Source organism: Trachurus japonicus, chromosome 9, assembly GCF_045865225.1.
Source record: "Trachurus japonicus isolate A0001 chromosome 9, Traja_1.0".
In the NCBI taxonomy this organism is placed as follows: Eukaryota; Metazoa; Chordata; class Actinopteri; order Carangiformes; family Carangidae; genus Trachurus; species Trachurus japonicus.
This window is the reverse complement of record NC_140915.1, coordinates 19383710-19411136: the sequence shown is the minus strand read 5'-3', so window position 1 is coordinate 19411136 and position 27427 is coordinate 19383710. Positions and strand designations below refer to the sequence as shown.

At 43.3% G+C, this 27427-nt stretch overlaps 1 protein-coding gene across 4 annotated transcripts in view; it reads left to right on the top strand.

Annotated features, from left to right (window-relative positions):
* sema6a (sema domain, transmembrane domain (TM), and cytoplasmic domain, (semaphorin) 6A) overlaps positions 1-27427 on the top strand; it is a 106939-nt gene that overhangs the window by 72798 nt on the left and 6714 nt on the right. For 2 of the 4 annotated variants that reach the window (XM_085786402.1, XM_085786403.1), the window contains exons 11-19: positions 1043-1174; positions 3195-3350; positions 6027-6200; positions 8002-8142; positions 8247-8324; positions 13416-13474; positions 14379-14399; positions 14638-14658; positions 17946-18125. In XM_085786402.1, coding sequence (XP_085642528.1) covers positions 1043-1174; positions 3195-3350; positions 6027-6200; positions 8002-8142; positions 8247-8324; positions 13416-13474; positions 14379-14399; positions 14638-14658; positions 17946-18125 — 962 coding nt within the window. The remainder of the gene's footprint in view (positions 1-1042; positions 1175-3194; positions 3351-6026; positions 6201-8001; positions 8143-8246; positions 8325-13415; positions 13475-14378; positions 14400-14637; positions 14659-17945; positions 18126-27427) is intronic. The other 2 variants (XM_085786404.1, XM_085786405.1) reach the window with 2 other exon arrangements.

The following is a 27427-nucleotide window of genomic DNA, read 5'->3' as shown; positions in this document are numbered from 1 at the left end:
CTGGTTTGCTGCCTGGCCCATTCCCCTGCTAACCGGCCAACTCGCTCCCCATCACCATCTATCTGCCTTGTTAGCAGCTCAGTATGAAAAGACGTGCGACTGTCTAACTTTCTGTACATACCGACACAGCGGGTAATTATCATAATTTAGAAGCTTAGCCGAGAATTAACAGCTCTCTGACCTTGCTCTTTATAATACTGCCCTTGTGTATGCTGTCTCGCCAACGTCCAGTTGATGAGTCCCATGATGCAACAGCCAGAAAATCCAGCCAGCTGAGAGAGACAAAGATATTCCTCTTGTACAGAAAGTCTGATAAAGAATAACCTCTTCTTAGTTTTTGTTTCAGAGAGCAGATGCAGGGAAAATAGAAAAGTGTGTCAGCACGCTGCTATGCATTGATTCCACTCAGACGGACAGAGGCCAGTGGCTCCACAGCAATCACAAGAGGGTTTTTTCCCCCCCTTAAAGTGAATCGCAATAAGATAATCTGTTGTCCATATTTCTCGCCTAACAGTGGACTTGTGATGAACTCTGTTGCCTCGAGGGGTTTTGGGGAAACCCAGTCTTAAAGGGGATGGATAGAGAATGTGTGTCCTCACGAGGCTTAGCAGCCAGACACTATAACTCATAGACTATGACAGTGTATTCAGCACACACAGTCTAAGCTGATATAATGGCACTGAAACTACAATAGATTCAGAAATGAGGCTCAAATAATTCTATTAGGTGGTGGAAATTGCACTTTTTTCAGCCACATAAAGTCTTTTTGGTACGGGTGAGCGTAGCAAGGATAAAGATCTCGACACCTCTTATTTTTCTCCTCTAGCAAAAGCTTGACAGCGCTACAAACCTGGCTGTGTCACCCGGTGTAAATATGGAAAAGCTAAAATGAGACATCCTGAAGGGATTTAACCCTTCTGAAAAGGGGGACTCTAAAACCTTTTCTCTGTCTCCTGGTGATAGTCCAGACTTGGAAAGGTGTTTCTTTGATGTGCTCTGTCAAGGGGATTGTTTATGTGTTCTTTTTTTTTTCTTGTGGCAGTATCCCAGGCTCGGCTGTGTGTGCCTATGACATGGCGGAGGTGGCCAACACATTCACAGGGCGTTTCAAAGAGCAGAAATCCCCAGACTCCACCTGGACGCCGTTTCCTGAAGAGAAGGTTCCTAAGCCAAGGTACAGCAGCAGTTAATTAACCACACACACACACACACACACACACACACACACAGGCATAGACATGTTCACACGCTCTCACACACTAGCACACAGATTTAACACAGTACATTCTGTCACATCCTCTTTCTCTCTCACACACACACATACAACATATACAGCCTCGAATGTCAATGCACAAGACTTGTTGAATTATAATGTGTTAATAGCACCACAAGTTTAACTCGTGTTGCGTCATTTATTTTATACATCCCTCCCTTTTTTCGTGGGAGATTACACATCCTATGTCACATTGCGTCACATCCACACACTGGTTGCACAGACACACTCCCACAGATGCCACATTTTTTTCACAGGCCCATTACCTCACCTCTCTCCCCCCTCACGCAGTTACATTAAAGAAGGGCTCACTATCAACAAATGAAGCATGAGATCATTTTACAGATGGCTGGCTAATTCCACAAATGCACCAGCCCGATCAATCTCCCATCTATTGCTTGCTAATTAGCGCGCCAAGAGCTGCTCTCTTATCCTCTGGAAAAAAAAAACAGATTTACTACAAAGATCTGGGCCATGATAATTGTTGGTACCCTGTGCGGGTGTGTGCGTGTGTGTTCCCATATGGCTGCGGAGGCGGCACCTCCCCAGCAGAGAGCCTGTACTTTTACTCATTGTGCGTTCATCTCCATTCATTGTGTGAATATGTGCGAGTTTGCCTGCTCCCGTCAATTAGCGTGTAATTACTTGCTTATGTTCAACAAGTTCAGACGTTGCAAAGATCAGATATAGCCACCGTTGTTTCTGATGTGATTGATTTCATTTCCATCCTCTGCTGCGTTCAGACCTTTCATCTTCAAGCAAACAGACGGAGAGCTGTAACAATGCCACCCAGGTCCGGCCCTGCAGCAGACTGTTCCTCCATGTGTTACACTCTCATACTGAATCATTTACAGATTTTCGTATTTAAGAGATGTCTGTTTCCGCTCTGCTCTCCATATGTCTGCAGACATAAATGTTGCTACGGCAAAGAAAATGTTATAGCACTGGCTGTTACTTTTTTTTTTTTTTTTTGGTGACAAATGGTTCTGCAAATGTTGCAGTTTAATCATCAGTTTGTGGATTGATTTAACATGAGCAGCAGCTGACTTGACATCATCTGTGAGTTTTTTCATGGCATTTTATTTCAGATGAGCTTGAATGGCTAAAAATTTCTTTTGCATGGTTCTACCATAACCCTTTCTGTGCACATGCTGTATGAAAGGCAGAGCAAACTATATTTGCCCTTGAATTTGTTCTTTGTATAGATTTTCATTTATGCAGGGTTTTCCATTATACTATACTATACTATACTTACTTTTTTTTTTTTTAAAGTGATGATGTACGTATAAGAGGGAGAGATGTCACAGAAACATGAAGATACCACTCTCTTATTTACACACAAATACACACACACACACACACACACACACATATACATACTGTATATTTTGGGGTTTGGTTCTGACATTTTGACAGCGTCTGACATTCAGTGGCCGGCGGGCTAATATTTCTATGGCCTGGTGTGGATTATGTGGTGTGGCAGGGTATCAAAGACCACGCAGTAAAGGGTTTTTTACAAGCTCTCAGAGGTGAGATGCCTGCAAAGGGGATATGCTATCAAAAGCAGCTTCTCTTTTACAAGCAGCTCACCAACTCCCTGTAAAAGGATCAGATAGATAGAATGTCTCAGTGCTTTACCTCAGGTTCAGAGAAAAGAAGACATCCTATGTCCTTTGCTCTGACCAAAGCCTCTTGGAATGAGAGTTTAGTAATTTAGAGCTACACTCTCATTGATTTAAGGGAGGTAGAACTTACTCGTATTGGCTGTCTTGCCTTGAAGAATCGCCCACCCCCACCCATCCACTTCATGGTCAATTTAGTGTTTTTTTTTCTTTCTGTTCTTCTCCCTCCTTCTCCTCTCCCATCATCCGTTCTCCTCCTCCTCATCACCATCATCCTCTTTCCTGTTCTCCATTTGCAGGCCTGGCAACTGCGCCGGCACTCCATCCATGGAGAGGTACAAAGTATCCAATGAGTTTCCCGACGACACACTCAACTTCATCAAGATGCATCCTCTGATGGACGAGGCCGTGCCCTCCATCGCTAACAGGCCCTGGTTCCTCAAGACCATGGTCCGGTACGTATTACACACTCCAAAGGCCGTTGTCATCAGAGGTTTATGAGCCTCTTCAACTCAGGACAATAATTATGTGTAGTGCTGCGCTGAGAGTCGGACGGTCTCATTAAAACACAGTAGTACTCCACCGCAAACTAGCCACTGACCTATTTCCACTGGAAACTGATATAGACCATATACCAGACTGCAGACCTATACTATACTGTACTATACTATCATCCTCCCTGACTGTGAAGCAGTGCAAGTAAACAGTTTTAATTCTCTTTGATGTCTGGATTTGTGTCCTTCATGAGGTTTTGGCAGTGTTTAGTCTTTGTTGCAAATTGCTTGTTTAAATCCTCTGACGATATTTCAAAGAGAGGACACTGGAGTAAAAAGTTTTTTTTTTTTTTTTTTCTGTGGTTGGTTTCTCTCCCGACTCTTTTAGAGTTGAGCCCATTTCCCAAAAGCCAGTGCACTGTGTGCTGATACTGTTTGATCATAAAGGTCTGCCTGACTTTAAGCTACACTTCACACAGACATTTCAGGCAGCCTCTGGGGGGAATACGACAGCATACCGCCACCCCATCGGCAGTGCAAAACTAGCTGACAGAGCATTTGGTGAAAAGTTAAAAAAAAAAAAAAAATCTAGTTTTTCATATGGACCTGGTTCCCATTTGCAGCTGTTGGAGATTTAAGGTCAGGAGTGCTTGCCAGACCCTTGACAAGCCTCAGTGGTGGTAAGATCATTTTAAAGATGAGATACATAGAGAATTCTTCCTGGGTTTTACAAATTATTTGCGTCGTATCACATCTTGCAGCTACTTTGCTGAGGTTTGACCTACATACTGTGCAGGCTTAGTCTGAATATGAAGAGCTTTTATCAAGGTAATCCCTACAACTCTCTCTGTTCATTAGTGCTCCATATCATGCAGCCATGTAATGAATAACACAGTGTTTCTGTCTTTACATAATCAGCAATCAGACAATTTTATTTGGTTTGAAATGACACCACAGTGAGCAGCGCATTGCATGCAAGTCAGAGGCAGTAGTTAAAAGCATTATGTAAGCTCAAATAGCATCATGAAGGCATATGAGGTGGAAGTGAGAGTGAGGTCTGTGATAATTATCACAGTCTTGATAGATGTGATATATTATTCTTCAGATGAAATCAGCTGGAAACAAACATCAGCAATAGACACACCAATATATAGCAAGAGCTTTTGTTGCAAATTTGAACAAGCTTTTCCTGTCCTGAGCCTGGCCGTGCTGTGGCAGGGACCTCAGCTGGCTGGACACGGTGATCCACATGGAGGAGGGAGACACACTGAAGAATCCCCCTCTTGAGATTTGTATTAGCCTGAATAGCAGACACAGTGAATGTCTCAGTCCTTGAGATTGTATTATTTCTCTGAGATCAAATCACATTGACACGGTCCTTAGAGCGGCTGTTATGCTTGAAGAGATCCAAACTACATTAGACCTTCAGACTGCTGTTGCTGTTGATTGGATAAAGCCATTGACACAAAGCATAGAGATATTTGGGAGATGGGATAAAAGGATGTGACCTTGCGTGCTTTTTTAAATGGGCTCTTCGTGTAAACCGTTATTGAGGTTAAATTTACATGAATCACATCCAAAATAAGTTCTCCTTCAGAATTATGAATATTTTACCACTGTGTATCGTTTGGCAAACACAAGAAAACCATTAATGAGGGTGAAGGTGGACTTTCTAGATTTTAAGATAAGCCTTCGTCTTTAATCTTTGAATTCAGTCTGCTTCAATAAAAAGTCATGAAAACAAGCATTTGCATAATACAGGCTGATGAGTCAATATGTACCTTTTTGAAAACTTGAGGAGTTTCTTGGCCCTGGAACTAATTGAGAGATAGATTACGGCATCTGTGATGTGATGAAATCATACGGTAAAAGTATATAGCCTCAAGTGAAGAGGCTGTTTCTTAAAACCTGTTCTTATTATTTGATCCATCTGAATTTTATTTCTAACCCCAGTAAGCTTAAAAGGGCACCAGTCCAAAACACACTGACAGGCAGGTGTCTCATTTGCCAACTTGAATCTACTTGTTATCTGCATGTTTTTTTCTCGTCAAGTAATGGAATGAAAATTGAGTTTTATGCCCCTCCGCCTGGTGCTGAGCCAAGTTGTGTGACCAGCAGCTGTGAATTAGAAAAAGTGTGTGTAGCTTTCACAACTGTTGTCTGTTGCATGAACAACTTCTTTTGTCGTGTTTTTCTTTGAGCAGCCATCTGACATGCCCTGTGGCAATCTGATTGAGTTTAATGAAATAACAATCAGTTAATGAGATAAATAAAACAGTGTAATCGCCCCTGCTGTTCCGTCTTTGCTTTTAGATCTGACATGACTGATGGGTGGCAAACAGATTTATTGATTATATAATGTTTGGGAAATTATATTCGCCCAGTTTTCGTTATTCTTATGTCTTTCTTTTTCTTGTAATTAGTATTTTTTTTATCAATGCAGTTTGAATCTCATACGAATGTAGTCCAGAGAAGAGAGAAAGAGTACTGTAGTGGACAGGAAGATTTACACTGAATCCTTGCCTGTGTCCTTCATAACCATCTGTTGCTCCGTTAGGTGGCAAACTGGCTCCTCTGTTGGCCGGCAAAATGAACATTAACCAAATGATTAACTGATTTATTTTTTACTTGTTACAGGTATCGTCTGACACGTATCGTGGTGGACAATGAGGCGGGTCCTCATAAGAACCACACAGTGGTCTATCTGGGGTCTGAGAAAGGCATCATCCTCAAGTTCCTGGCCAATATGAACAGTGGCTTCCTCAATGACAGCCTGTTCCTGGAGGAGCTCAACGTCTACAACCCGGACAAGTATGTAGCTCTGGTCGGATTATATGTGTGTGTGCGCACAAGAGATGGATAGAAATAGAGAAACACATGGATACAGTTGCTACAAACGAAAGGAGGTCAATTTTTGCATATGTGTGTATTATAGAGAGAGAGAGAGTATGTGTGTGTGTATGTCATTTTGCATGTTTCCAACCATCTCCCAACTCAGCCAACCCGCCGACCCACCAGCTCCATCAGTACCAGTCAGTTCCCCCGACCCAAGCTACACAGTGAAGCCAGCCAACCAGATGGCTACTCTATCATTTAAAAGAGTTTTATCAGGTTACACTCTGTCCAACCACAGCTACTAAATTAAAGACATGGACCCTAAGGCTCTGGATAGCGTAGCGCTGTGGTTCCCGACCACAGCCGTAGTCCAGCTCCTCCAAAATCATTGGCTGATTAAAGGAAACACACACATACACACACGCTCACACACGCTCACACACCGAGGTCTGTGTTTGTCTTCAGAGGCAGCCTGTGATCTCCCACTAATACATTACACGGCTGTTGGTACATGTATGGATGTGAGTGTGTGCTCGTGTGTGTGTGTGTGTGTGTGTGTGTGTGTGTGTGTGTGTGTGTGTGTGTGAGCTGGGTACGGTGAGGTGAAGCGAGTTGAGCATTGTTGTGTAGTTGGAATAGGAGCGAATAAGGAAAAATCAACCACAGTAGGACCCTGCCAAAGCAAATATTTAGTTGAGGGGTAATGGATGAGGGGGAACGAATGGCAGTACAAACAGAGGAGGGAAAGAGAACTGAGGTGAAACTCGGAGAGGGGAGATGGAAAGAAGCAGAGGGGTGAAATACTTTATTGTATTGGACAACCAAGAAGAAGAAGGGAAGGCGAGTGAGGACTTGACAGGAGGGCTTTCAAGGTTACCGCTGTTTGTTATCCAACATGCTGCGGCCATGTGACGAGCCTTATGGAGCGGGGATGAAGGGCAGGCTCTGCCCTGTTTTCCCTCCCCTCGTTGTGTCTCTTTCTTTCCTCCTCTCTGTTTTTCCTCTCTTTGTTTTCTTCTCTGTCTCTGTGGCTGAGGCCGAGCATTCGCCGGCTGCTGGCCATCTGGCTCCGGTCGTGTACAGTAAGTGACTTTGCCTGCTTCTCTCGCTGGCTGGCAGGATCAGCGCAGGCCCGACTGCCGTGCATTACCCAGTGTAGATGGACTCTAAGCCCTAATTGAGAGCGTTAATGCGGGACCAGAGCTCTGCGAAGGGGAGATTAAATCCCAGGAGCAGGATGGTGGGATGTAGAGAGGAATGGATGGAGAGAAGGGATAGAAAGATGCTTGACACGCCCCGAGGGATTAGGGTGTGCTCCTATGGGGCTGACGAGACAAAGAAGACTAGCGGGGATGGAGGAATGGAAGAATGGTGGAGCGAGAGGAGGGGCGGGGGCGAGTTGGTGTTAGTGGGTTTTACAGTTAAGTGCGGTGTTATTGCTGACTGCTCACAGTGCCCATCTGTCTGTTTATCTGTTGTATCTGTATCACCCCTTTTTATCTCTCTTTATCTCCCACTCTGTTCCTGACCTCATGTTCTCAAGTCCGGCATTACTGTATCTCTTCCCTGTCTGACCTCGCAGTCTCTTTCTGCCACATCTTAATCTCTCTCTCTTTTTATCTCTTTAAGTGAACTGTTAAATCTCATTTTCTAACTTCTTCCAACTCTCCTTGCCAACTTTTTTTATTGGACCTTGTGCCAAAATAGTTGAAGGAAAGACAGAATCAATCGATTTGTTCACCCTCTTCTCCGTCTTTTTTTTCTTTTCCTCCCATAGGTGCAGTATAGACGGTGTGGAGGACAAGCGCATCATCGGCATGCAGATCGACAGCAAGAGTCATGCTCTGTGGGTCGCTTTCACCTCCTGTGTGGTTAAAGTGCCTCTGTCTCGCTGTGAGAAACATGGAAGATGCAAGAAGTGAGTTCGATGTTCACATGCTCAAATCCCCCCTTCAGGGAGTGAAACAATATTTCAGTGTGCAATATAACGAGGAGCTAATGGTGTATGTTTTTGTCTTCCAGGTCCTGTATAGCCTCCAGGGACCCGTATTGTGGTTGGGTGTCAGAAGGAGCCTGTAGACAAGTGGTTGGCAACATAAAGTGAGCAAACACAAACACCTACGAGTTGCAAAGTGGGAGGAGACATTTTGGCATCCAGTGCTGTGGAAGTAAAAACTCATTTTATGCATAGACAAAGTTTGGCGAGTAGCAGTTTGCACAGTTCCAAACCATGGGTGTGCAGCATGGAAACGAAATTTTGTGTTTTGTTGTGTACCAGCATGTCAATTACATATCTTAAAATACTGCTCAATATGCTGGTAAGCTAAATATTATACTTTGCAGCAAATTGATTTTTAAAAAAGTTAATATTTGTTCACTTTTGAACTCTGCATGAATTTAAGAATAATTCAGCAACCATTCAAGTTCCCAAATGCTGCAAAGGCTCTGCCCAGACCTGGCATCAATATGCATCTCAGGTGATTCACTCACAAGTGAGCAGCTTTAAGCACACCCCCCTGACACCTGGCATTAAAATGCATCTCCACATGCGTCTCCAGTGACTACTTGTGATTGGATCTCACCTCCCTGCTCTATATGCAAATAAACATGTACATCACATCTATTAAAGATCAAATGTGTTGTTAGTTTAGCCAGTGAAAGAGAGAGAGAAAGAGGCAGATGGATTGAGCAGAGCACAGAGGAGCTCAGTGGATCAATGCACTGCACTCAGCTCTACATTGAAATAAGATTTTACACATTTGAAATACAGTATAAGACGAAAAAATAGGACAAAAAATAAATAGATAGATATAAAATAAATACATTGTGGTCAAACAAATAAATTAATCCTCAGTATGCACTGGATGCATACATTACACACCTGCACCTATTGTTGTCCCTTTGTGATCAAATCACCTGAGATGCGTAGTTACACTAGGACAGAACGTGAGCGTGTTACAGTGCTGTTTGGCAAGATCTCCTGAGGCCCATAGGATTCAGGATTCATTTATTAAAGACTGCAGAATTTGCTTTTGTTACAGCATAGCAGCACATAGTTCTGTGTTTGCAGAGACAGACGTTACATCAAACATTACACAAACACATTATACATTATACACATAGACAAAGGTTAGAGGTGAGTGGAATTTAGTGACCTGATGGCAGTGGGAAAAACTGGGTTGTCTTTGTTGATAAGGACCTTCAGTGTAGCGCCTGCCAGAGGGCAACAGTTGGAACAGGTGGTTAGCTGGGCGTGATGGATCAGAAATTATCTCATGTGGTCTTGTTATTGTGCGTTTATGGTAAATTGAGTCAAGTGATTGGAGGGGGGTGCCTATAATTTTAGATTTTGCTTTTTTTTATAATGTGTTGGAGTTTACTGCGTGAGTGACTGTCCGGACTACCATACCGTATCGTAGGTATCGTAGTATGTCAATCCACCCTGTGTACAAAACTGAATAAAACACAATCCCATTGGTATTGCTCCAAACTGTCGACCACACCCTTAACCCATGGGGTAACTTAAACTCTCTTTAGACATTTTGAAATTGATTGTACTCACCTAGCAACATCCTGCATGGAATCTGCATTATTAATGAATGCTCTTTCGTCACAGCTACTGTACAATACAGCAAATGTATTAACCATTGTCCAGGTTCATGTTTTTAGCTCTGAGAAGCCATTATAATGCTGAACGATCAGAAAAAGCCAGAGAAACATGTGGTTTATAAGCAAGTTTTATAAAACATTATCCCACCTTTTTTTGGTCATGCCTGGTGGCATTCCCCTCTCGATTTGTCGTGTCTATGATCTTTCTAATTTTATGGTGAGTAAATGCAATTTCCTCCAGCTGAAAGGGCTATTGGAAGGATGAATGGAAGGAAAGTGTTGCTAGCCCCAGGCTTGGGGTTGGGTACGCAGAGCTGGGGAAATCTCAATGGTCACGGTAACTATAATTTGTGGCTGTAGTTATGACACAGCACCAGATTATGCTTTCTGAACAAACAGCATATGGAGTTTTGTGGTGGGAAAAAACATTTTACCGATGAAGTCATAACAAAAGGACCAGTGCTCTGATGGCTATTTGACTTTGATTGAATTTGATCCCCCTGCTGCAAAACGATCGGTCCGACAGGGCAATCAACCAAAAGGCGCACGTACATACTCAAAACACGCAGAACAAAAACACCGCCCTGTTATTATTCTGAGAAGCTGAAGCAGTGAACTGTTCTGATTGAGTTTCCACTTTGGAGCCGGAGCTGACACAGTGGCATTAAAGGGGGCAGATGACCTCGCTCTGTTACTGTACAATATTTTTAAGTGAGAGGGGTGGGGGTGGAGGATTAGGCCCGGTAGGATCTGTTGGTGTGTGGCGAGCTATTCAAAGCATTTGCCAGGCTGGACAGAAGGAGGGATGAAACGAGGGAGGGGAGAGTCAGAGGCATTTTGGTGTTAAATAAAAAGGTTTGCTCAGACAAACAGGTCCCTGCAGAGAAGAGACTTCTCTTTCTCATCACCAGTCTTTCTTTTACTCATTAATTTAAAAACCCTTTTCCAACTCTATACCTCTTCTTGTGTTTCCTTGTCACCAACTTAACCAGCTACCTATCATCTTATCCCCATCCCTTCTGTGTTTCTATTTTTATCCATCTCTGTCTTTCCTCTGACACATTATTTCTCTCTTGCATGCGTCCCCTCCTTTCTTCTTCCATCTGGCCCCGGTGTTAGCGTGCCAGCTTTCCCTTGTGGAGTTATGCCTCTTATACCTACTGCCTATAAACAGCTTGCACTCTGGTCTCCTGCAATATGGTCCCCAGTCACCCCCTGTTCATGCAAATGATTGCATATGAATCTGTATGGTTGTTAATATGTAAACCAGGCACATGACTGTGTTTCACTGACAACAGATCAGCATATTCATAATCATTTGTTAATTATTAATGCCACTGTCAAAGTCACTGACCCTCACTTCTTCCTGGATTAGAGGTGGGGTTTTATCAAATCTGCAGGCCTCTGATTATTAAAGTGTAGGAGTTTACTGCAGGTATTCCTTGGTAAATCAAAGCCATGAATCAAAATGAATGGGCGCCTTTGAGGAAACATTATACAGACTTGCTTTACGCTATACGTACAGTATATTAAATCCCTGGTAGCCAATCTCTTATATGAATAATTAATGTTATTATGGCTGACCTGCATTTCAGCAACCAAGTCCCCTCTGTGCAACCACACATCTCACATAATAATCACATCTAATATAAAATGTGGCTCTTGGCTGCCTCCAGTTATGTACAGTTTGAATACGATTTAAATATGCATTATATGGTTGCAGTGGGATCTTAACTCTGAGCTGAACCGTCTGTAGTGTCACAATTGAAAACACACTGCACTTCTTACGCGGCTGCTATGGGACATGAACCCTGTAACCGAGGGTTCACACTGTAGTTCATTCGCTTTCCCATGTGCCAAGTAAGGGCCAGACGCCATATCTGTAGTGTGACTACTCATTGTTAATTCATCTAAACATTTTCATGGCATCTCTGAGAGGAAAATCCAGCAGATAGTGGGAGAGCCTGAACGGTATTTGTGCTTAGACAGGTTTAATTGTGCAACTCTGCGTCTGCTTTGTGATTATGATTGTGTATGATAAGCAAATCAGATAAGCAGATTAAATGTACCCACAGAAATGAAAAGCGGATGCCACTTGAGTTGTTTGTGTGGCTGCTTTTGAAGGGAAATTGGTTATCAACAGGGTAAAATTCACCATCTCCATCCCAATTAAGGTTCTGTCAAACTGGAGGAAAAGATGACTACAAAATAAATGGATGAAATTTTCCAATCACCCCCATGAAAATAAATATACATGAAGTATAGACTTTGACTTTGTTTCTGATTCGAGAGCGTAACAGCAAAAATCCAATTGTATATTTAAAATCTCCCGCACCTTTCCTCATTGTCAGGTTCACGCTTTAAGCTCAGATCGGGGAGGATAAGGGATGGGTGATGCTGTTTTGGAAAAATCATTCGTCTTCATGCTATAATTGTGACCAGTGAAGGGTGAGGAAGATGAGAGGCGGGTGAAAAGGCAGGAGGAGGAGGAGGAGAAACAGCGAGGAGGGAACGAGGGGGGTAGCTGAGGAGGACTGTGAAAAGCTGTCATGCGTGACTGTGATCCTGGTTGACAGTTGGTCCGCTCTGTTTCACAGATCTCCTTACTGCCTGCTTGGTGGTCTTTCAGGAAGAAAACAGGTCTCTGTGCAGATTGCATTAGAAAATAACATCTCTGAAACGCTCTCCCTCTGTGTCATATGATGGCCCTCAAGCATGGTTACCCCTCACTTCCCTGGTCTTGGCCCATGTGATGGGGCTATTGCCTCATATCTCCACTGGAACCTAGATGATGTCAGCTGCAGAGAAATGGGAGAGAGGATTAATCAAAGTGAAGTGCTGATAAAAAAAAAAAAAAACAGTATCTCCTTTTGTAAAGTTTTTCCTCGTGGTTCAACATTCTGGGAAATATTTTCTGTCTTGCCAAGACAGTAAGATGAGAAAATCTCTGTTCGCCTATCTTAGCATCAAGACTGGAAACTCAGAGAAGTAGCTAGCTTGGCTCTGTCTATGCAAACAACATCGGCGATCCAACAAATGAATCATTAGTTTTTATTAGCTCATCAGTTATCAAGCTAGCTGTTACTCCCCACTCTTCTCAGTCTCTGTGCTACGCTAAGCTAACCAGCTGCTGTCTGTACAGTAGCTTCATTTATTGATATGAGAGTTGTGTTAATCTCATCTAACTCCTGGCAAGAGAGCAAACAAGCAACAAAAAGTCATTTTTTAAAAAGAGAGACAACATAAAATAACTGTTTTTATTAGAGCCAAATAAAACATAAATCTATTTGTATCAACACTATTGGCAGCGAGGCCTGTGCCAGCTATGGATTTACTAGCCTGCCAGTTTTCCTCATAACCACTGATTTTAGGCCTCCAGGGTACCCGATAGGTGTTCTTTGATTTTGTTCCAGTATAGGCCTCTCTGCAGAGTACACACTGTGCAAGCATAGGGTATGCTGTGTTTGGAGCTGTTTTTGAAGTAGCCTTCCTATAGCTTTGTTACTTTCGTTAGGTGTGGTGAGCCCGCGCTCGGCCTGGCCTGTTTTCCACTGCTGACCATGATGTCTCTGTTCCCCGCAGATCAGCCTTTGAGCAGGACGTGGAGCATGGTAACACAGATGGCCTGGGAGACTGCCAAAGTAAGCAGGCCCTCTTCACTCTTATCTTTCCTCCTCTCCTCCATACCCCCGCCCCCCCCACCCCCCACGCTCCCCCCACACCCCCACACCCCCACCATTCCTCTCTTCTCTGTTAACTTGGTCTCCCTCTTCTCTCCGGCCCTCCGTTTCTTTCTTCGCTGCTGTCACCTCTTTCTCCCCCGTCTGTTCCGCCCTCACAATCCTCTCTTTCAGCCTCTTCCATCCATCTGTCCCTTTCGGCTCTCATCCTCCCCTGTCCTTCTCCCGCCGTTTCTCTGGTCCCCCGGTCAATAGAGTGCTGTGTCCCATTGCGCCAAGACCTGGTTCCTTCTTGCAAATGACTACAAAAACACAACCCAAACATTCAGCGACACACAGAGAAGGGATCTTAACTTGTGCGCAGTCACAGGGCTCGTTTTGAAACATTAAACAAGACGGGGCTCTCAACCCAGTCAGAGCTTTGAACGGTCTCGTTTAATCTACTACACAGGGAATGGCACATATGTATATTTGATCTTTTCATGTCCAGAGTTACTGTTTGAAAATGTGATGCCCTGTTGATATTCAACTGAGCTGCTCAGTTTGCAAAAGAAACTTCAAAACAATTTGACATTAAATCACTCATCATAGTCCATTTCATCTCAAAGTTGACTGTTTACCCAGAGTAAATGAAGGCTATGCATTTTCACTTCAATTTCATCAGGATGTTTAGTCAAGGGAAACCATAGTGTAGGACCTTTATTAGCTGTAGAGGCCATATAGATCACCTGTGATTAAAAGTTAGGAGACTATCGGACAGCCAGTCGATTCTGAATTACTTTAAAAGTCATGGCTTTTGTTCATGTTAAAGCGTGAGATCTCTGTGCTGCATGCAATAACACGTTTCCCTCTCTTCTCCTTCCAGATACCTTCGTGGCGCTGAACGGTAAGTATTCCACATAAACTGCATAGGCAATCAAAAAAATAAAATAAATAAAGTAAAAAAAAAAAAGACAGGAGCTGCATTTCATCTCCCCAGACTCTTTAAATTCAGCCACACCTCTTCGTCTAGTCAATCAATCATTCCCTCTCAAGGAAATGAAAACTCCTCCCACACGTGTAAAGAGGGTTTATTAATGACTCAAGGCTTTAACTGAATTCATTTCATTCCTTCTTTTTGATAGACGTTCCTTCCAGTTACGAAGGTAATGAAACATTAAGGCACGGTCGGTAAATTTCACTTCTCGTAGTGTTTCCTCATCCAGCCCCTTTGGTGTTTAGAATAAAGGATGTAGAGTTAGAAATCAGAAAGGTAGAATTAAAAGCTTTTAATGTGGATCCTTATTATAATAGTTCTGTTACACCTTCCCTCCCGTGATACCCCCCTCCTTGCCCCTTTCCCCTGTATCCCCTGTGCAGTAACATTGATTAGCCCTGACCTTTGCTTGACTAATTGGATGGATCTGGTTGTTGGTGGTTTAAGGCCTTGACGGTGAAGAACTGCCTCAACATGCACATTAAACGGGACATGTGTCAACAGAGAGACAGAGAGATTAAATTGGCCTGTTCGGAGTCGGCATAGATCAGATACGTTTCTGCCAACTGCGGCTGAGCATGTGCAGTTGGCAGAGACTCCGCGCCCAGTTAAAGATGCTTGACTCAGAAAGGCTGATGTAAACATGCGCAGACATTTTTAGTCCTGGTTTATTTTGTGCAGATAATGTTCCCTCTCTTAATAAAAACACCACACAATATCACAATCGCAATTGGCTGCTGAATGATTGATACCAATTTCTTTACTCAGGACCGATAAACAGATGTGATTACCCTGCAGCAAAGTCACTCCTATCCATCGCACCCACACCTACGCGCACATCCACCTTATTTTTATCTAATCGTAGGGTGCGCTAGTTTGGTTTTCACCGACTCTCCCTCACTCTCTCTCTCTCTCCCTCTCTCTCTTTCTCTCACACATGCACACACATAGACACATACCTTGCAGCTGCCAGATCAAAACAGTCAGATACATACAGAAAGACAAGAATAGACATTTTGAAGTCGTTCCAGAAAGCCCAGCGCTCGCGCTCTCTCTCTCTCTCTCCCACCCCCCTGTGGCTGTACCCCCACTGTGATTCTCCCTCCTTTTGGAGATCCAGGGTCACAGAAAAAGCATCTGTGTTGGTGTGTACCCCTGTAGTGCTGAATATGCTTCCACAGGCTTGGCTGTGTGTCTCTAGATGCACAAACACACACATACACACACACACACACACACACACACACACACATAGATAACACCCAGTTTACAACCCCCCAAACAAAGTCTCAGCCATTGCCCCAGAGCCTCTCCATCTATCTGTCAGTGGTTGATATGGATTTGAAGATAAATAAATGCCCCTTCTCCATTCTGCTCTCCTCTACTCCAGACTAGACACTGTTGCCTCTCTTTTAATCTGCAGAAAGAGAGGGGATGTGCATCCGTCGGCAGTTTAGGGCTTTTCTCCCCCCCCCCCCCCTCAATCCGTGGAGGAGCTCTGAGGCCCCGAGTTCTCTCTCTATGTGTGTCATCTGCCTGAATTGCACTTCCCCTGGCGGTGGGGGAATGAATTATAAAATAGGCCTGTCACACTAATCTCTCAGCCTTGGGCCAATAGTTAAATAAATCATTTTAATGATTGCCACGCCACACGGAGGAAGAGGAGGAGGAGGCGGCTCTGGGTGGTGTTGTGTGCGGGTGTCTGATGTGCGTATAGTCTACCAGCAGCGTCAATGTTAGCCTCCTAAAATGTCTCCCCGTCTTCAAACCCAACCATAAACACATATTGAAAAGGCACGCGCACATCTGCAAACACACAAATACGCACACACAGACAGGCACAAACACACACACACACATACATTGCTGTCACCTCCTCTGTAGAGAAAGCGTGTTAAATAGGGAATAGGGGGCTGAGCTCCACAGAGGATGTTGATAAAAGTGTTGTCACTCTTCATCAAGGGAAGATTTTTTTTTTCTTAAATGTGTGGCTTAAATACATTATATTAAATACAATATATATCTTGTGTAGGGTGGCTTAACTGTAAGCATGTGGGATGGTAATGTGATTAGCACGGTACAAAAATAAACACTCAGACAAAGCTTAGGCACGAATTCTGGTTATAAAAGAAAAATGAGAGAACTGAGACAGGCGGATGCGGAAAAGTACAGAGGTTGTTTCTGCGAGACGTGCAGCGATCGACAGAGATGAGGTGCAGGTGTGATACTGTATGTCATCCACAGGTGATAGAGAGAGCATGTTGCATTTGCTTGATAATGTCAGACATTCAGGTGTGTGTTTATTTACATTTTCAGACAGATAGCGTGGGTTTTTCCTGTCATATTCTCATCATCATCATCAGCGCAGCTCCCTGCCTCTGTTATGACACCCTCTTCAACTGTTGGCCAGTAGTTGATTTAGCCATTAGGAATTTAATTACAGATTAGAGAAAATTCATTAACTCTTAATGACAAATTTCTGATGATTGATCTAGACACATTGCTGAGGGCCTTGCTAAATAAAGATCACCAGCTGAGCAGATGCAAAACATTTGGGAGATCTTGGGTTTAAAACTAAGAAAGGAGGGGAAAGTGGGGAGATATGGGAAATCAGAGAGGATAGAGGACAGAGTTGGAAAGAGATGAAGAGAAGAGCAGACGACAACAAGAGCAGGAGGAGCTGAAGAGACAAAGGTGTCGTCTCTGAGTTGCTTCTTTTGTGCGACAAACGGTCCAAACCACAAAGATCTTCAGTTAAATGTCACAAAGGAAAAAAATGGCGGACCTGAGAACATGTGGCATGAATTGAGCATTCTTACAAAAAAAAGAAGATTGAACTGTGAAGTTGAAAGTGACAGAAATCTTGAGAAATCTAGAGGGGAAGAACGGGGAGCAGACTTGGAGGTGCTTTTTATGGTTGAAGAAAAGTTACAGGCAGCGATGGAAAGAAAAGTTTGTCTCTTGTCCTTCGTATCAAAGGTAGAAACCCCATGGTGATCGTGGAGAAATACGATTGTGCTCTGCTGCGCTCTGACAGACCCAGCAGAGCTTTGACATGTCAGTCAGAACAGGAGGGGAGAGAGTGAGAAAGATGGAGAGAGGCAGAGAATGACAGAAAAAAAGAAAGGACATGTCCATCCTGAGAAAAACTCACACACACACAAACACACGCGCGCACACACACGCATACATTTGCTAATGAGTTGCCCTGGGTCAGTGGGGGGAGAGACACTTTGTTGCTTCACACAGCCCAGCAGCTGTCCTTGTGTGTAGGAGTGTGAGTGCATTTGTGTCTGTGCTTCAAAGGAGGAAAAGATGTGTATGTGTGTGTGTGTGTGTGTGTGTGTATGTGTATGTGTGTGTGCGCAGCCCCTTGCTGGCCTGTGCTCGCATGCACTAGTGAAAGTCTGTCCCTGTCTGCCCTGGGCGTCCGTTAACCTGTGTTGTGTCTGGCAGGCCACCATCATCACCACCATCACCACACCCTCTCACTCCCCACCTCGGCCCTACCCGAGGCCGCCGAGGGCCCCCTGGGGCGGGGCCGCATGGTGGAGCGGAAGGACCCCCCCATGAGCTCAGACAAAGGGGAGGACCCCTACGTGGCCGTTCCCTCTCAGACTCAGCCCGAAGCCAATGGTAAGCCTTGGAACACAACAGTGAGCAGTCAATTTGGTCCATTGTCACCTGTGGCAAGGGAGGGGTGGGGAGGGAGGGAGGACGGGGTGGGGGAGGGGGAGGGGTTTCACGTAATTGAGATTTACGGCTGCCTGGCTGCTTCCAGCTGACAAGGTGTAGAGATACTGGATCACTTTCTCTCCGGGGGACAAATTGCCTCAAACTGCGCAGGTACACCCCCCACCGAAATGTACGCAAACACACCCACAAGATACATATGCAAACAGTTTGCGCGCACGCTCTGTCCACGCGCACACACACAAACTCACACGCACACACAGTAGGATGGATTTATTATCCGTGGACTGTAATGTCCCGCAGGAGATGTAATATCCAGACCATTACACTCTGAAAAGGAAGATGGCAATGTATTTATTTCCTGGAGAAGATGGCCCGGGCCCCTGGCTCTGTCATGCTTTGCGACACAGTGACATGACATTGAACGCCCTTTTCTCCCGTGTTAACAACCTGCCTAATGCCGCAGCGGCTCAAGGACGCCTCGCTGGATAAATGAGAGAGAGCGAGAGAGAGAGACAGAGGGAAGGGAAAGAGACGAGAGGGACGACACACACATCGGAAGGGTGGGAAGAAATAAAGGTCACTGCAGTGCTGATGATCCACGTTTCATCCCTTAATAATGCAGCTAGACCTATTACAGATCCCATTAACACAACATGCTACACATCCAAGCAGCATTACTGTACATACAGTGGCGTGTGCTATTAGAGACAGCATCAAAGGAGATATGGATTATTAATAACCGTGATTCATCGTCATACATACTTTCTATTTAAAGCAGGTAAATATAGAGCATCTAATTAACCAATAAAGAAGACATATTGTCAAGTCTCTTATAAAAACATGTCTTCAGTGTGCACCTGAGATGTAGTAACATTACATTCAAGTTTCACGGCCAAGAATCCAACATTGCAAATACACAAAAAAACTTTTGACAAAGCCTGAAGGTTATTTGACATCACTTACCGCTGTTCTGAGGTTATTACTTAAATCCCCAAAGACTCTTCAAAACCACCACTTGGAAGAAAAAAAGTTCTGTCACTTGCTTTCTTTTTCTTTTTTTCCCCTTGTTTAAAAAAAAATTCAAACCAAGATGGCCGCTGGAAATGTCAACACATCACTTCGCTCATTTTCTGCTACTTGGCTACTTGGATAGGAAGCACAGCAGCAACCTCATAAATGGGTTATATTGTGCAAGAGACAGATTTTTTTCCATCCACTTGGTTGAGAGTCTTTGAAGGTTTTGGAAACTCCTACAGAACAGTGATGTGTTGACAGGTAAGATCAACACCACCTGTATATATTTCAATATTACACCCAGATTTTATGATCACACATGAAAGACACAAACGGTGACATACTAAAAACATACTTTCTGTCATAATTACAAAAGATAATTGTGTTAGTTCGCCTCTACCGCTGCACACACGCATCACCATCTCCTGTCGATGGAATAAACCGAGGCACAGCAGCGAGTGCGACGTGTCAGCTGGAAGCAGTAAGGCAGATTGGGTAGATCCAAGCACAATGGTGGCAGAGACTTCAGACAGCATGCCTACAGCCAGCATCACAACATGCTGTCGCTCCCCTTGTTGCCTTTACCTGAGCAGCTTTAACGTTACGTTACTCAAACCTCACAAGAAATGGTGAAGGGTGCTATACTTTGAGAATCACACACAACAAAAGCTAAAAGCCGTCTTGCAAATCATAAAAAAGCTACTTTTTTATTATTTCTTTCTTGGTGGGGGGGAACATAGGTGCTCCACGCTCAGGTAACGGCAACAGGGTTTCACATTTCAAAACAATGCTTCCTGCTGTTTTTTCTGTATTATCATTATTGTTGTTATTGTTATTATTATCATTTTTATAAGACACCTTTGCAGCTTGTTTCGGTATTTATCAGTTCTATTTCAATTTCAGCTCTACAGTCTTTTGTTTTTCCTTTTCTCTGAAAGTCAGCTCTGATGAGATTTCTTTGATTTTCTTGTGTTGGTTTCCTGTGAGCAGTTCTTGATATTTTGCATGGCTTGGTGTGAGATTATGTCTTTTTTTTTTCTTTTTTTTGCTATTTATATATTTGCCTTTTTCTTGCCTTGATTGCTTTGATGGTATTAAGCACAGTTTTGCCTCCATGCGGCTTAATGCTTTTCAGCATGGCAAATTGAGCACCACAGTCAACAGTATTCATTTCCTGCTCCACCCATCCTGCCTCCTCTTCCTTCCTGTCGCCCACAGTATTACTGGCTTCAGGTGTCAACTGTACTGTGAAAACTTTTGCAAACTGCGTTAAGTTGAAAGTGAAAATGGAATCAGTACGGGCTAGGAGAGATGATTATGGAGTTATGTAAATGAGTCGTTTTATCTGCATTTTAATGCCACAGAGATAGATTCATGCAACCCACTTTGCTGAAGACATAAGGGATAAATATTCGACTGTACCATCACCATCAATCTCTCAAATTAAGTGAAGAAAGTTTATGCTTGAGTGACAATGTATTAGCTCATATCCAAAGTCATTTGTATGCCTGTTCGTGATTTTTTTAAAAATTACAATTACTCCCCAACTTTTCCATTTGCAGTTAAGACATTGCGGAATCTTATCTGCTAATGAATATTACAGTGCTGCCAATATGTATTAGCCCAACACCACCAGAGTAATTAGAAATGCTGCAAAGTGACGAGTGTTTCACACACTGATGATATTTAGCACCCAACAGCATCATTATCCGGCATTCCAGTGGGGCCGTCGCAGTTGCCAGGTGGCCGCTTGTGTTTCACAGTACATTTGAGCCTGGTGTTTGTCTGCCTATCTGTCTGTCTGTCTGTCTGTCTGTCTGTCTGGACCTCATCTGTCTCTGTTTTATTTTCTCCCACTCCTGTCGCTCCACCATAAGCCTCACCCTTCGCCTCCCATTGCTCGACCTGCCCCCCGAAAAAACCAGCAACCCCGCCACTTTCCACCATCTGCTGCCATTGTGATCAGTCTCCCTTCCACAGGACCTCTCATCTGACTGGGATGGCATGTTCCAAGGCTATACCTAAACCTGGCTAGCGCAAATTAATTCCTGAACCAATTTATGGAGCCTCCTCCTCCCCCAACGCCCCTCCCCCTTGCCTCTCTCCGTCTCTTTTCCTCCTCCATCCCCTCTGTCTCTCCCCCTGTAGTCTGTCTCTTCTCCAACTGGAGTCATATCTCTTCCCTTGTCTGCAGGAATGAATCCTTGCCCTGCTCCCTCCCTTTTTTTCCGCTCTCTCTCTCTCCTCTGTCTCCCTCTCTCTGTCAAGCTCAACTCTCCCCTCCCCCCGTCCCACCTTACATCCATCCCCCTCCCCAACCTCCGACCTGTAGCCACCGCTGTGTTGCTCCAATTTATGGGTTCATTACAACAGCTATCGAGGGGGGAGAGAGGGAGGGCAAGGGGAGAGGTGGAAGGAAAGAGGGATGGAGAGAGACAACAAGGGAAGCGACATGGGAAATGAAGAAAGCACGAGAGAGAAGAGAAGCAGGCACGATAAAGATTTATTAAACAGAACAAAACCATAATATAGCAGTGAAGGTTATAAGGAAGAGAGTTAAAAGGTAGAACGCAGACAAACGGACTGAACAAACGTGATGGAAGAAAGGGGAATAAGAGAGGATATAAGATATAGTGAGCTATTGTAGCTGAGCTGAGTCAACAACAGCGTTTCTCTCTATCCCTCGCAGTTATCCGTTTTCATACTGGGCTGTAGTTTTTACTCCTGAACGGTCTATATGCTGTATTTTGTGTCTACCCAGCTAACTCAACTAATCCTGTCTGACAGAGTGATGTGCTGAGTATCAGAAACCTACCAGTGCATCTGGTGAAACCCTGTCTCCTAGAAATGACTTTAATATATCACTAATAGCAAATTAATTTTGAGGGAAATATGATGCAGCCCAGATGAAGGTTTTATCAATATAATGAGACTGTAAATTAATGTCACAAGCAAGTTGCTACATTTTGGTAACTGACGTTATCAGCAAAACTTTCCCTGACAAGGTGTTTCATTTGTTTTTCTTGCAGAATCTGCTCACAGTTGCAAGAGCATGATTAACATTGCTTTTCAAAGGTTATATTAAGACACTCAAAGCACAAAATCTTTTGCAGGAGACAGGTTCTTTTTTCTTTCATAACAGTAACCAGACAGCGCCGCGGCTGACAGGTGTCTCTATTCATTTGTCTATCCCATTTATATCGGTAACAGCCCCGCAAATGATCATAGAGTTGAATCAATACCTCTCTAAATCAGTTTAACACAAACTGAGCATTATAATCTTTATGATGGAGGGTTTATTGCAGGACTGCTGAGTTGAACTGCATTAGCGTTAGCTAGATGTGCCCAATAAACTTGCAAATGTAACTGTAGAAATGTACAGACACAGTCTAGGCAACAATTACACTTCTTACTGCAATGTAATTGGGAAATCAAATTAGCGCAATATAAACATCATTTCTAGGAGACATGGTGAGATGCTTTCTCTTGCCATGCTCATTATGATTTACAAATCAGTATTGTCGATTTTCAGCTTGATAACTACAAACTTGATTTGCAGTTTTCATCTGAAGTGCCACAATGTTTTGTTTTTTTCAACATTGTGTTTTCAGAACAACATTGTGACACTTTGATGATATTTTTCACCACTGAACGAGAGCTACTGTAATTTATTGAGGGATATGATCCCCCCCCTTCCTACATGTCAGGATTTCACTGTAATACCAACTTGTCTGACAGCTGCTCTGCAAGAGTTATTTTGAGCTGCAGGCATCACTCTGACACCTGTGTGCCAAGGTGAGGCGGGTATGATAGAGGAAGGGTATGACCCTGCTCACACTGAAGTGCAGCACTGGTTTTTTATTTTTTATTTTTCATTTTTCCATGCCAAAAAGTCTTGATAGCCTGAGCATTTCACTTTCTAGAAGGCTGTGGAGGGAACACTTCACTGCTGTTACTGGGCATGACATGTCAATCTTGAATGCTGCATGTAGTTAAGTGAAGTATGTGCAGTACTAGCAGAAAAAAAAACATTTTTGTTTACAGTCAAATTCTGATTTTAAATTTTAATGAATTCAACCTCCACTGCGTTGAGTGAGTCCAGCTAGATGCCCTCAGTAGAGCAGAATTGTGGCTTTGATCTTGGCTTTTCATAACACAGTTATGCTTGTATCGTTAAAAACCACAAAAACAAAAACCTCAACTAATACAGCAGGAAAGGATGGGCTTATCCGCTTGTTTTTCATCCCACATTAGCTCTGCTAATACTTTTAAGCATCTACTGCTTAGGAACAAGAGGCCATTTAGTGTCCATTATTCTTGAATGTGGTCAGTCTAATTGTCACATATTTCCTATCAGCTACGGCTCCTCTACCACAAGTAGTGAGCCAAAAAAAGATAGACGAGGAATTTCTTGGTTGTCTGATTATAATGGAGAGACTCTCAAATTGCCCTCCCCTGGAGGTGAGCTGACAAGATCTGAGGTAATAGAGGCTTTAGTTTAACACTGTCAGATGATGCTGTATTTGGCTGCTGGTGGTTTTTCAGCAGCCTGTGAGGTCAAGCACATTCAATGTTAGTAGTTGCATATGTCCTTGAAGCAGAATGACGGGATTTAGATTAATCCTATAAAAAAAAGGATGATGGGATCTAGGTTGATCTAAAATGCTGAAAGACTGCACAAAAAACAACCCTGAGAAGTTTTTGTAATCAAATGACCCCACAACTCGTATCGTTGCCATTCAGACACCTTCACTGTTTTTTTTAAACAAGGATTTACAGCTTCTCACTGGCCAAAGACTAAGTTAGGCATTTGTGAGGTGGATGAATTATTTGCAGCTCATTGTAAATCATAATAGAAACAGTGGACTGTTTCCCGGCATTGCGTACTTCCCTGACTGACGTCAAGCCATAAGCCATAATTTCCTCCACTGATTAGCGTATTGTTCTCACGGACCGCTTTTGTCTTCCGCACACATTTGCTGCTTACTTTTCCATTTTTATGTTTTGGTTTTGCTTTTCAGCGAGGCGTCTCACCATCACCGGTTTGTAAAATAGCTCTGCTTTGTTTTTTGGGCCATGTGAGGCTGAATTTCACATCACAGCAGCTCATCCTTTTGTGCTGAAACCTGTCTAACACACATGCAGCTGTCACTGTTTTTAACCCATTTTGAACGGAAGTTAAAGCGTCACGTTCACAACGTCCATGACTGAGCCACTCGTCGTGTGGATACGAGCCGAGTCTTTGTTCTTTAGTGGCCTGGTCCATATGAATACATTCCTAAATGATTATCAAGGCCTGCGCTTTTAAGTGGATGAGTCATCAGCGATACACACACAGCACTTCAGTCGTACATGGAGGTCAGAAGTTTGCCACATATTTTCAGCAGTCAAAGTGAGATGAAATACACATGAGTGGATCTACTTCTATATAACAGTGACTCATCAGAACTGGAGTCAATACTGTAGGGGAAAAAAGCCATAGAAAAATCTACATTTTAATAAACTGAAATTAACGATTCTAGTACATGTGGTTAGCCTGCTGTTCCAGGAGTCTGCTGTCGTCATTATGCCAACATGTGAAAGCAGTAAAATACAGGAATAATTGGATTATTTATAACTGAGCTGTTTGTGCTGGGCAGTGTCTTCTTACAAGTCTATCGCTCATTAATACAAACAGCAATAGTGTCAATTTAAGGCATCAAACAGCTGATGAAAAACATTCCCTGGGACATTTAATTTAGCCTGATTTCCTGTGAGTATTAGGTGCTACAGTTTATATGCAGGGAGGTGGATAAGCTAGTACATTGGTGTTAATACCTGAGGTGCCGAATGATATAATTAGAGGTTTAATTATACCTTAACTGGCTCATTAGCATGCAGCGCACTGGCGCAGGATTGTCTGATGCTTTAATATTGAATAACACCATTAGGAGCCTCTCGAACACAAACATACACAAGACTTAATGGGATAATATCCTAACGGCTGGATTCAATAGAAGGTAATGAATTGCTGTCATAGTCTAAAAAGCTATGTCCTTTGTAAAAGATGACATCAAACAAGTCCCTGAAAGCAAATAAGAAGTTTCTAAAGCTCTCAGCGAAGGCAGAGTAAACATTTTCTGCTCCTCCTCTTCATCTTTTCCTCTGTGCCGATAGTTCTTCAGCTGTCAAGGTCCACTTTTCTTTCTTTCAACAAGTGGCGAGTCTGTGAGTGCAGTGAAGTCTGATTAAGATTTTTATCATTTTGCAGACAACGCCTTTGTGTTACATCGTGTTGTCAGAGGTTAGGGCCCTCTCCGTAACCCCTCTGTGATGTTTAACTGCCTTTGAAGTTTTCCCAACACCAACACAAAGACGAGCTCTGTGGGCTTAACTCAGCTAGTGCCTGTGAAGAAGTGAGTGCGAGAGTGTCTATGTGTGTCAGACAGACAGAGAGAGAGCATTCACAAGTTCCAGTCACAGAAGATTACAACGTTTCTGATTTACAAGTGTTGCCGACCCAGGCTGTTTTGACAGTCAGAAATATCTGAGTATCTGAGATACGTGTTTAATATCTGAATGTTGAGACCCGGGGCGGTGTGAAATTCTAATCAACTCAACCACTGAGAGAAGTGTTGAACTGCAGGACGTCTTGCGATGCATTGTGGGGGCGAGGCCAGAGTTTATACCAGAAGATTATAAGTCACTGTACAGTCAGAACAGCCAACGAGATGAGACCAGAGCAGAAAATCTGTGAGTTTTAGCAACACTTTGATACTTTTCAAGGTGACGCTGGAAAAGTTTTGAAAAGTTTTGCCAAGATCTGAAACGGCTCTCTAAGAAATGAGCCACACAGCCACCTTGATTCAAAACCCTGAAGCCCTGTGATTCGACAGAGACAGCTCAGGTGTCCTCCGTGGCCGCTTTCATTCTCTTTGATGTTAGGATGAGAAACAATTCCTCACATGAAAAGATGGAAGTCTTCAAAGTTTCTTCTTTTTCTTTCTTTTGTATTTTACCCATAGCCGTAGGCTAAGTGCCCTCTGGTAGTGTATGTGACTGCAAGAGACATGAGAGATGGATGGAAGGAGAGAAAAAGTAGAAAAGAATGAGAGGATCTTTAAAAACACACACACACAGAGGCAGCACAGGTCAAATATGGCTTTAACCCCGATTCCCACACCTGGAACAGATGACAAAGACACAGCTCCGGAGTTCACACAGCCAGTCGGTCTCCGCTGCCCTCCTGCTTTGTTATTCAATGGGAACCCCAAAGCCCTGGTTAAAAGAAGTTAACCTTTAGCAGCAATAAATGGACTGTCATGAAAATTCATAACACTTTTCACCAGATATAAGCACCACAGACAGAGATGGATGGCTGTATTTACATTTAACGTGGATTATGGATAAAAGAGAGATTTGCCAAAGTATATGTTTATGCTTGCACTTTCCTTTTTTTTTTTTTTTTTGAGCAAATTATTTTTTTGTAGTGATATTAAGTGTCCCCTCACCTTAACAGACGCTGAATTCCTCTCCTTTTCCTCAACTGTAGGCAGAGACGTTGAACCCAGCAGCTCAACCATTGCCATTGTCATTTCTGCCAAAGGACGATAACTCGCAAAGCGCATGAGGTTTATAATTACAGCCTTCCTAGCTTCCACTGAATAGAGCACTTACCATACGGAAGACGAGCAGCGTGAAAGAAAACACCCCCAAACAGGACGAAAGTCAGAAAAGTGATTCATTGTCTATGCAAAGGGGAGAAGTAGCAGAAAGTGATGGGAGGAGAGGGGAAAAAAAGATCCAAGTGAGGACAGAAGAAAGTCAACAAAGTGAAAGATAGCAGCAAGCAGGAAAAGTATCTCTCCGGTTCTCTGATGTTACTGTTTGAGATGGAAAGCAGATGGTTTCATCAGACAGGCGAGCCATTTGGTCACACGAGCAGCATAACACTTGTCAAACCCTAATGCCCATCTACAGATAACACTCATCACGTCTCACACTATCTACGCAGCACGGACACATCCCTGATAAGAAGCGATTTTGGCCAGAAAATAAGTTCTTAAACCTTTTGTTTAACACTAAATGAGGTATAGCTGAGCTGCATGTCGTCAGCTGTTAAAGAGGGGAGTGAAGTTTTGTTTTTACTATGAATGAGAAACGATCAGAGGGAAAGTAACTCCTTTCTTTTTTGTTTTATCCTCGCTCTGCTTTAAAGTTGATGCCTCGACTGAGATATTGCTTTATGC